The following is a 10,550-nucleotide window of genomic DNA, read 5'->3' as shown; positions in this document are numbered from 1 at the left end:
TATGGCATATCAGTCAGATCGGCGGTGTGACATATGTTTTTTGGGGCCGCTAGTATAAACCTCTAGTATTAACACACGCTGGGGACCCCCTGGAACCCTCTAAAGGACCCCAGTTTGAGAACCACTGCTCTATCCACCTCTCTGTATCTCTGTCTCGCCTCCGTCTCTCCTCTCCAGCCACATCTCCTTCAACTCCCCAGCCCTGCTATTCCTCCATGTTCCACCAGATGCCCTCAGACCTTCCCTCCTCCTTTCCCCATCACCTGACTGCTCCCACATTCCCTCCACCTCACATCATTCCCCTCAACCAATCACACACACGGGTCTGTGACACCCTGCGGGGGTCTTTTGCTTGCTGCTCTCCCTGCCTGTATGGCCTTCCAATTATGCATATGGAAGGGCAGAACAGAGCCCTGCCACCACTGAATATTGCATTTACACACATTTGAGTGTGCAATTAAAATGTTTCGCTTTGACGAAAGTGGTCCTGACAGAAATGACATTTTGCCAAATTGCCACAGTAGGTTCAGAGGTTATAGTAAGATATGGATTCCTTTATGTAGCCTAATGAGTACATTTGCATATTGAGAAGAAAAATATAAATGATTACAAACCTATACCATATCATTTTAATGGAGGGAAGGAGTGCCTATATTCAGTACAGTTGTACACAGTCTAAAAGCCTGATGATGGGGAGGGGGGGTGTCCCCAGATGAAAGTAAAGTGACAATTTAAGGACTTTTAATACCTTTTTAGTAACTAAAAAGAGTAAAAAATTAAATGGAAAAATACGATTACTGCATCAAAAGTAACTGGTCAAACATTGGCCAAATTGACAAATAATATAAGAAACAGACAAAAAAAATTACCAATTTACAGGCATTGTGAGCTTGTTTGTTGTGAGATCTGCTATTTTCACAATAAGTATCTGTGGGAACTGAGTCAAACAAAATGTAATGCCTCAACTCCAACATTCCAAGTGCTTGTCAGGGTGGGTGGGGGGTCCCCAGTTCAAATATGATTATTTTGGGGGGTCACGGCCTGAAAAGGTTGAGAACCACTGCTATATGACAGTGTTGTGCATCGAAAAAAGACGATATACAAGCTCACTAACGCGCTGTGAATGCAATGCCTAGTGAGCTTGTACTGCTACTTTCAGTGTGCGACACCGTCGTGTGACGAAGCATAAATGAGGCATTACACAGCTGCAGAGTCTAAGCGCATTTCACTGTTGTTCGATACCAAAAAATGCTGCCAAGATAGAAACTGGAGCCCAGTTTGTTTTGGTGATGCTGTTGTGTTTGAAAGCACGTACTGCACAATCCATCAAACACAGAGTCCAAGCCTCTTGAATTAACTTTGAAATTGATCTGTGTGAACTCACTTGACGTTGCCACATTGGCCTTGGTTCAAAATCCAGGACAAATAAGGGCAATTAGATTGTACAATCCATTTCAGACCTGGAGCTGATGCTTTTACCTCTTGTGACTCCTGTGAGCTGCCAGGGGTTCAGCATATTGCTGGAACACATTTTAAGAGGACACTTTCAAAGCTCCTTAATCATCCCAAGCCTTGCCAATGGTATGAAAGGGTATACACACTTCCAGTCCGGTCAGACCTGTTACCCCACATGAATGTCAGATCTTTAGAAACGTGTTGTTAGATCTTGTGAGTGTGTTGCTGGAACAGGCAGGTCTCAAATCAAGAGAATTTCCGCCTGATTTGTCTGTCTGAAAAAAGTAATTTCTGTGTCACAATGTCCTGAGCATATCATGGGACTTAAGTTGTGATGAGTGGCTCCAATATTTACTTCAGTGACTATGGGGCAAAAGAATCGGTCAGAATCTGTGCTCATGGTGATTTCTCCATTGGTCTCCTAAACCAGTGGTTCAACCCTTTTCATATCAAGGTACATTATTTATTCTGCATTTGAGCCACGGACCACCATTTGATGAGACCCAAGACTTAGAATATTTTGTTATTGTTGGATAATATTTTGTCCACAATTCCATGCTGTATTGATGTCGGTACCATATAGGAGAGATAACAGGCAAACGCTGATCAAAATAACAATTCTTTAATTAAGTAAATGCAGATGTTTAACAATAATTTAACTCTTGAGAGCATAACATGAAACCAAATAGACCCGTAAGGGTCCATTTGGTTTAATTTTACACTCTCAAGAGTTAAAGATCTATAAGGGTCCATTTGGTTACCAACTTTCCATCATTTAGCTGGGGACCACCTGGAACCCCCTCAAGGACCACTGGTGGTCCCCAGACCACTGGTTGAGAACCACTGTCCTAAACCAACATGACACAGAAAGAGGAAATCGATCAAAGTTGGAATGTCTTGCAGGTTTCAATCCCGCTGTCTTTGGTTGAGGTTAAACCCGTGCCTGTTTAGTTGTGGGGCAGTCTTGTCTGATCCCCATGGCTCACGTTGCCTCCAGCCAGTACCTGGTCCCTGCTACACATCCCATAACTTACCTCTACAGTGGGATTCTATAATATACCAATTTCAGTCTGCTGGATGGAGAAAATAAACACAAGGCATTTAACCCCAAATGTCTCAGTGGCTGTTACATTCCACATTATGTCTGGGTGTTCTGTGTCCTCCCTCTCCCCTCTGCAGGCCCCTCCGAGCGGTCATCAATCACCCTGGCTGTCTACTGCCAATCAACCTGTTATCTTTCACTCCTCCACCAACTGTGCTTTATCACTCCCGTTCGCTGGTCCTGCTCCTCATGCCTTCACCTCTATCCTCTGCTGGCTCATAAAAGGCCTGGGTCTGCATGTGCCACTGGCTGCCCACTCTTTCTCATCCACTTCACGTTTGTGCTTGTGCAACCCAGGTAAAGTTTGAGTAAACTTTGTATCGATTCTCCTACCCTTTGTATACTGTGTGTATGCCCTGGTACAGATAAGACAGGGGCATCTATATATAGAGCATCACGTAGGAGGGTTTTTGTTATAGCCTACACACTAGGAAAGGGATGGTTGACACTTTTGTACTTTTTGGACTCTTGTTAGACTGCGTAGTTAGGCAGGCAGGCTTTTGTTTTGGTAACACTTTATTATATGGCTAAATCAGTCTTTTGTTTTCTAACTTGCTTTGTTTAGCTTTACTTTTTCTTTTATATTTCTTTTCGCTCAGCACATGAGTCCCTCGGCTTGTGGTTTATTATTATGCATTGTAAATCATGTAAATACATCCTCACAATACAGCATCTTCTTGCTGGACAAGGATGCTATAAGCGGCTGAACAAGCTGGTGAAGAAGGCTGGCTCAGTACTGGGTGAGAGGCCGAACTCACTGGAGTCTGTTGTGGAGAGATGCACACAGAATGCGGGCCATAAAGGACAATGTGAGTCATCCTCTCCACAACATCTAGGCAGGCCAGAAAAGCAGTCGGAAGGATCTGTTCCGTTTGATGCTCTGCAAGAATGAACACTTTTGTCCCAACACCAATAAGCCTCTTTAACTCGATGACCAGCCACTAGGCTCATGAACTGGACGACTAGTTTTAGTTACAGATGGGCTATGTGCAATAACAAAGGATTATTATTCCCTTCCCAGTGACACCTTTTTAATGCTTTTTATGCTTATTCATTGTATAATTGTCTTCTCTCAGTTTTAACCTGTGCCCCCTCTTTTTGTGCTGTGTTTTAACTAACCTTAGTGTATGCCTGTATGATCTATGCTATATGGGATACCTGAATTTCCCTTCGGGGATTAATAAAGTATCTATCTATCTATCTATCTATCTATCTATAGACCGCACGCTCAACACATTTTAACCCAGTTAAAAGCATAAGAGTTTGTATGAGTGGCCAACAAGAAAAGGCTGAGGTTAGACTGGGCAGAATAAGCATATTGTGCGTTGCTGTAATGTAAAGCAGGCTGGTTCAGGAAAATAACATAATATATTTTAATGTATTTTTAATCTCTTAATGTAATCGTAATGAAAAAGCAGACCTTGATAGTACATATGATAGGCCTACCGTTGACGAAAAAAACTATTAAAGGAAGTGAATTCAAATGGATCCTTTTATGTTGTACCTTATTTCTAATCTGTTTGCTGTACATAGATATCTACACAGAGAGATATCTGTCCGTATCGGTACGGTCCTGTGTCATACTGCGCTGCTGCTATGCTAACAGAATTTCCCTTGCGGAATCAAAATAGGCCTATCTATATCTCTCTCCTCTTGCAATACCATCCTGTTTCTCCACAATCTCTAATGAACATTGACACCCTGCTCATGTTGCTTGGAGGGGATTATCTGCGATGTACATGTGACAACAAGGTTTCCATAATGGGTTGTCAAATCAGGAATTAAATGATGCAGTTCTGAGGAACAACTCCCGGGAACTTTTGGAAAGATTGGCCCCAAAAAAACCTGGAGGGGCTTTATTTCAATGCGAGAGAGGTCACTGCCAATGACAATGAAAGGGATATAGTCCTCTTTCCGGTGACTGTGATAGCTACATCGCTGAGACAGATAGGGGGTAGCGAGATACAAAATCTCTCAAGGAAATTGAAGTCCAACTGACATGCACGTGCACTATCTCAGACACACACACGCACGCGCGCACGCACAGACGCACGCGCACACACACACACACACACACACACACAAACACACAAACTCAAATAGCACTTCATTCAGTGATCTTTATTTCCAAAAGGCACTCACTACATTTAATGTACTGCCTGGTTTATACTCGGTTGTATGCCGTGTTGCATTCCAAAAATAGCCCATCTAAAAGCTCACAATTCGTCACACGTTGTGAGCTGATGGATCTGCTATTTTTGGTGCGCAACATCGCACACAGCTATGTATAAATCCTGCATAATGGTTGCAAGTTAATACCGTGAACAACGTCCAAATACTCATTGTGTGTAGACTCTTGTTGTCTGTGCCGCCTCAAGGCAGCCAAAATTAAAGTTAAAATAAAAAATCCTTTAAGGAGTGTCCTCTTGAAGCAGGTGGTGGTGATGGTACAATCAATACCATATACATCAGAGTATTTCTTTTCTTTTCTTTTTGCAATATAGCATGCTTTTGGGAATTCCACATCATAAATTTCGTTTTTTGTCATAAGCATTAAAGTTTTTTTGTTTGTTTTTCATCATTAGAAGCATTTTTATAAAAAAAAACACATTGATAGTTCTTTGACGCTGCATCCACACTATAGGCTAACTCTGTACCCAAAGTAATGCACACAATAGGATCTGAGACAGTGTAGTATATAGTACTATGTGGAGTTTTGGTGTGAGTATATTTGTGAGGCTTGGGGGCGAGGGTGTAGTGTCCGAATGAGTGTGAGTAAGGTGATAGTTATTCAACCTCACGGCCTTGCAAGTACAATCAGAGACCAAGCTCACAAACCGTTATGCATAACATAGTCATTCCCATTAGTACTATGAAACTTATGAAAATGTAACTGTACTTTGCAGACATAAACGTGGTGCACTTGGGTCAAGTATGGTGACATAAAATGCCACCATTAGCATACTGCTTCGAAGCCATTGACCAGCACTTGCCTCCAAAAACCTCCAAGTCGTCCATCGTTTCGTTGACGTTCGGCCAACGATTATAGGATCGTACCGCAACCTGCATTATGGCTTACTTAATCGTCCAGTTCTGCTGCCTGAATCTGTCACCCTCAGAGCGTTGCCTTTCTTTTTCTTTTCTTTTTATTAAGTGTGAATGCAGCATTCAGTAGACATGTCAAAACAGCAACGTATACTTGGTTGCGCAGCCAGTGTCGCGCACCAGAAATAGCCGATCTTCAAGCTCACACTTTGTGAGCTTGTAGATCTGCTATTTTCGGGGTAAGCACTGTATAAACCAGACTTTAGGACAAGCCCTGAGATTGTTAGTGTTAAAAGAGGTCATGATCTAGGTAGCATATTGGTACATTGGACCATGCACAGACGACATCGGGCGGCTTGTTTATGTAAAGTGGTTTTCATTCATTTTTGCAAGTACATTTTTCAGCCATTTAGATTCTGGAGTTGAAACAAAAAAAGCAAAAAAAAAGACGTGGGAACAAACACATTGTGGAAGAGTTATGTTTAACGACGACTCATTGGGTGTTTCGCCATTCAAACTCTGTGGTGTCCATTTAGTGCTTGTCTGACTCGGAGCATGGAACACAGCGCCAAGTCAGTGGTCCTCCTCGTGCTCATGTCAGTCCCGATACACATAATCTTCAAAAAGTCTGCTACGGAATTTTAATTGCTTCGCCTCACTGGCCTCCATCCATACTGGCACTTTTTATATTCTTAATGTCACATCCAGTACAATTCTCATTGACTATTATTGTTAATTATTTATGCCAAGTGGTTCTTTTCCATGAATTTATTGCGTTGTCTGCTCATTACAACAAGCCCATGGATCTGACATCAATTGGCAATCAGGCTAGCCTTATGCTTGACCTCGCTATAGCAGACAACCATTTCTCTTTCAACTGTAAGACACTGTAGAAGAAAGGCTCCCGCACACCGTCTTCAAATGCAAAGAAGTTGATTTGCCTCGGTCTGCCCCGTGGCCTGCTCCCAATGGGACGTGCCCAGACGACCTCCCTAGGGAGAGCCCATGAAGCGTCTATACCAGATGCCCGAACCTTTTTTTTTACCCGAACTATTTTAACTGCCTCCTTTCTTTCCACGGGTAGGAGCAGCGGCTTTACTCTGAGTGTCTACAGAGTGACTGAATTTCTCACCCTATCCCTAAGGGAGAAGCCAGCCACTCATCTGAGAAAACTCATTTTGTCTGCTTGAATCCGTATTCTTATTCTTTTGGGTTATGAGCCACACTTCATGAGCATAGGACCGGATGGGGGATCATATCTCCACGCTGGCCTTGGAATGCTTTGGGATTCCTGTGTTCACTGTTGCCCCCGCGACCTGACTCCGGATAAGCGGTTGAAGATGGATGGATGGAAGTTTAATTGCAAACACAACGTTTCAGACCAGAGTATTAGGTTATCTGGTCGGTCTCTGGACTGAAACGTTGCAATTCAACTTTATCTTTGCATTTAAAGTCGGTATGCGGGAGTCTTTCTTCTACGTTGATCGGCCCTTGGTCTCCTCTCGTTCTGTTGGTGTGCAAAAGTCTTACAAATTTTTAACTCTACCCGACCCATCATTTGGCATAGTATAAGCCCACAGTACAAACCTTAGCCAGTCTTACCGTCCTTCCTTGGAACAGACCTCATCCTGTAACTCAAATACGCATCCCTCAGATCATTTGGGCACAGTGAATACTTGAACATTACAGTATATATCGCAGAAAGGGACACGTGTGTAGCCCCTGCTTAAGCACACAGAGGAATAAGAACATAAGGCACATTGCGGCGGTGTTTAAAACCTCCTGTGTCTACACAGTAAAATCGTTAGTGCTAATTTAACCCCAGAGAGTGTACAAATGTGACCTACATTCAGGGTCCGTAGAGGATTTGTAAAAAGAAAAACATTTTCTTAACCACTCAAGCCCTATGTACTTTGTTGAACAACAAATAGCGAAAATAGCCAGTCTACAAGATTACAATGCGTTGCATTGCATGCTTGTAGGTCGCCATTATAATTATTGCTATTTTTGGTTCGAAATCAATATGAAGATTTGTGGTTAACATCATTTTTGTATTATACAATTGTTAAATTGTGATATTATCAATTATAAAATATTATAAAAGGCATGGATTTACCCGTCCTCTCCCCCAGGCAAATCCAAGCCTGCCTACATTTGTACACTCTTAAATTAATAACATTAATGATTTTACTGAGTAGGAGTGAGGGCGGGGCGGGACGGCCTACGGGTCGATCTCCACCTCCATCTGCACCTCTTCCTCTTCAAGTGTTATTTCTTCTTCGCTCTCGTTTTCTTTGGTCTGTGGTGTCGGCACAAAGCCGTTCAGAGGCTTGCACACCTCTACGAACAGTGGGAATTCGGACAGGCTGGTGTTGCATTCCTTGTCTTCGATCTCATCCTCCCCTTCGTCCTTCGCCCCGCTCCCGTCTTCGGCGGGCGGCGGGCTGCAGTTGTAGGTGGGCGTGCTGCAGTTGTAGGTGGGCGTGCTGCACCCGAAGGTGTCGCTGTGCGGCCGCTGGTCTGGGATGTTCTTCTTCAGCTCGCGGTTCCGGTTCCGCTTGGTCAGCTTGGTGACTGAGCCCAGCCGGTTGAAGATGTTGTCCTCGGAGGTGGTCTGGTGGCTGCTCTGCGGCTCGAGCCCCTTAAGGCGCAGGTTGTTCAGCTTGATGTCGATGCTCTCCTGAGACCTCTTGAAGCGGTTAGGGTCCAGGCTGTTGAAGGCGGCGCGGCGTTCCGGCGAGAGCATGTCCAGCGAGACGGCGCGCTGGTCCAGGCCCAGCTGCCGGCGCTCCATGCTTCGGATGGTGGCGGCGCGCTGCAGCTTGTCGTGCACCTCCACGCTCATGCGCCGTCGCGTCTCCCGGAACTCAGCCTGCACGTTGGCTTTCCATTCCATTGCATTGGCCTTGATCTCAACAACCTAGGACGTGGGGGACAGTGATGTCAATGAGATTTGCAGCTTTGTTTACAGGGTTTATGCTCAATTCACAACAGCAGAAGTATTTAGTTCCCGTGTTCTGAGAAAGCGGCGAGGTTCAATGCATTGCCAATGGAGAGGAGTGACCGCCACTTTCCCCACCATGGCAGGAGGTGGCGCCAGCAAAAAGCAGAGCGCTAAAGTTGAGAAAGGTTCAACTTTGCCACTGCCGCTGTGTGGTGAGACAGAGCGGCAGCCCACAAGAAGCATGCTGCATGTGCTCTGAAGGAGGTGTGGACCATGCAGGCATATACAGTACAGTCAACACCACTGAAAAACAGGCCACTGTATGGATAGTAGAGAATATTGATAACCAAGTTTTAAACTAGCAGTTGTACAGTAGGTGTGAAATTAATCAATAGCAAGTAGCAACTGCATGGCCCCTATCTTAACAAAAATGTATGGCCGTGAGCTTTCTTGCCTGGCGCAGCTGTGCTTCTCTTGATGTGCTCGGAGCAGCGGAGCTCTCGCTGATTCACAACTTGCTTAGAATAAGATAGAATTATTCTAACAGTTACATACAGTACTATGAAACCTGGTCTCTGTCCATCAAAGCTGTCAGAATTCATCGATCGTCCAAAACAGTCGAGTCGAATCCAAAATGTGGACCATGTCAACGTATTAATAATTACACATACGTCTTTTTTTCGTTTATGGTTAGCCGCTGTTCAATTGGTTAAGGTTCGGGTGAAGGTGTGTGTGTGGGTTAGGTTTCTCCATCAAATATTGATCTCAAAGTTACATTTTTACTTCAAATATTGCTTCTGTGGTATTGGACAAAATGTCAAATTCTGAGACCAGGCTGAGATACACCTCAAGGCTGGATTCAGCTCCAACGGTGTTTTTATTACCACCGAATGACGTTTTGAGCCGAAGTAGCTCAGAGCCACTTTGGCTCGAAATGTCGCCCTCGAAACGTCACCTTCGTAATAAAAATACCTTTGGGAGCTATATTTGTTCTTAGTATTTGTCTCTGCCCAGCACCTGGCTTTTAACTTTGAATGAGTGTGCTCAATTTACTGTTTGAGATACATTTCAAACCTTTATTTATGCTCGAAAGGCACAGAGGTTACCCTCAGTTTGACAACGAGCAAACAATACACTAATATTAACAGCAAACAACAAACGCAGACAGGAGCTAGTAAATACACTAAAATACGAAATAATCAACAACAAAAAAAACTGTTACAGACAGATACACAATGGTGCGTAATCATAGATTTTAACCCTGCAAAAGAACATCTTATGTGGCTGGATGCATACCTCTTCTTTTGTTTTCTTAGATATGACCCTCAGCCAGTCTCCGATCATGCTCAGCACTGCAGCAAAGTAGGCCAGACCAACCAGTATCCAGAACCACACCAGTGGTCTGTACCACTTACGGTACTCAATCCTCCGGTCTCCTCCTGAAGGGGGGTGGGGAAAAGAAAATCGATAAAATATTCATTGTCTCTGCAGCAGTCTGAATGTTTCATATAATGTATTATTTATTTATTATATTTTGGGCATGTCATTATAGGCAGAAATGTGCAAAAATGTCTGAAACATTTTATCAAAATTCTGGAAATTTCTGAAAAGTTTTGAAATTCTTTTCTAAAACTTTCAAACATCAAAAACTAACATTTAAAAAAATAGCTTCAGTAGCTCACAACGCATTGCATCACGACACGAGCTTGTAGATCGGCTATTTTTATGCAACACTGCACATAAAATAGGGCTTCAGGGGCTAAATGGCTAATTTTAGTCATCACAAGATATATTTTGAGACATGCACTTGAATAATTTTCCTCCTCCTTTCAAATTTTCAGTGTGTTGAGGAGCGATCGGGCTAGAAATCACTGGTGATGTGCAGACACGGGCGAGCTCGGCCTGGGCGGCTCCATTATCGTATTCCATTGCGCTAAAGCAATAAACAACCGCTCCTCACATTAACTGAATGTCACCAGTCCACAGAGAGGACTACATCCATCA

General features: G+C 43.6%; 2 protein-coding genes across 2 annotated transcripts in view; one reads left to right on the top strand and one right to left on the bottom strand.

The window, feature by feature from the left end:
- Positions 1–3,449, top strand: part of LOC308102810 (B2 bradykinin receptor) — a gene marked incomplete at both ends in the record, with an annotated part of 20,800 nt that extends 17,351 nt beyond the window's left edge. The window contains 3 exons of the mRNA XM_080452664.1: positions 178–323; positions 2,635–2,854; positions 3,247–3,449. Coding sequence (XP_080308790.1) covers positions 178–323; positions 2,635–2,854; positions 3,247–3,449 — 569 coding nt within the window. The remainder of the gene's footprint in view (positions 1–177; positions 324–2,634; positions 2,855–3,246) is intronic.
- A 4,374-nt stretch (positions 3,450–7,823) lies between these two features.
- The window catches only part of kcnk10a (potassium channel, subfamily K, member 10a), a gene marked incomplete at its 3' end in the record, with an annotated part of 35,245 nt that continues 32,518 nt past the window's right edge, over positions 7,824–10,550 (bottom strand). The window contains exons 6-7 of the mRNA XM_080452662.1: positions 9,843–9,985; positions 7,824–8,522 (exon numbers count right to left, since the gene is read on the bottom strand). Coding sequence (XP_080308788.1) covers positions 7,824–8,522; positions 9,843–9,985 — 842 coding nt within the window. The remainder of the gene's footprint in view (positions 8,523–9,842; positions 9,986–10,550) is intronic.

Source organism: Gymnoscopelus braueri (genome assembly GCF_963280865.1).
Source record: "Gymnoscopelus braueri genome assembly, chromosome: 16".
Lineage (NCBI taxonomy): Eukaryota > Metazoa > Chordata > Actinopteri > Myctophiformes > Myctophidae > Gymnoscopelus > Gymnoscopelus braueri.
This window is presented reverse-complemented; position numbering and strand designations above follow the sequence as displayed.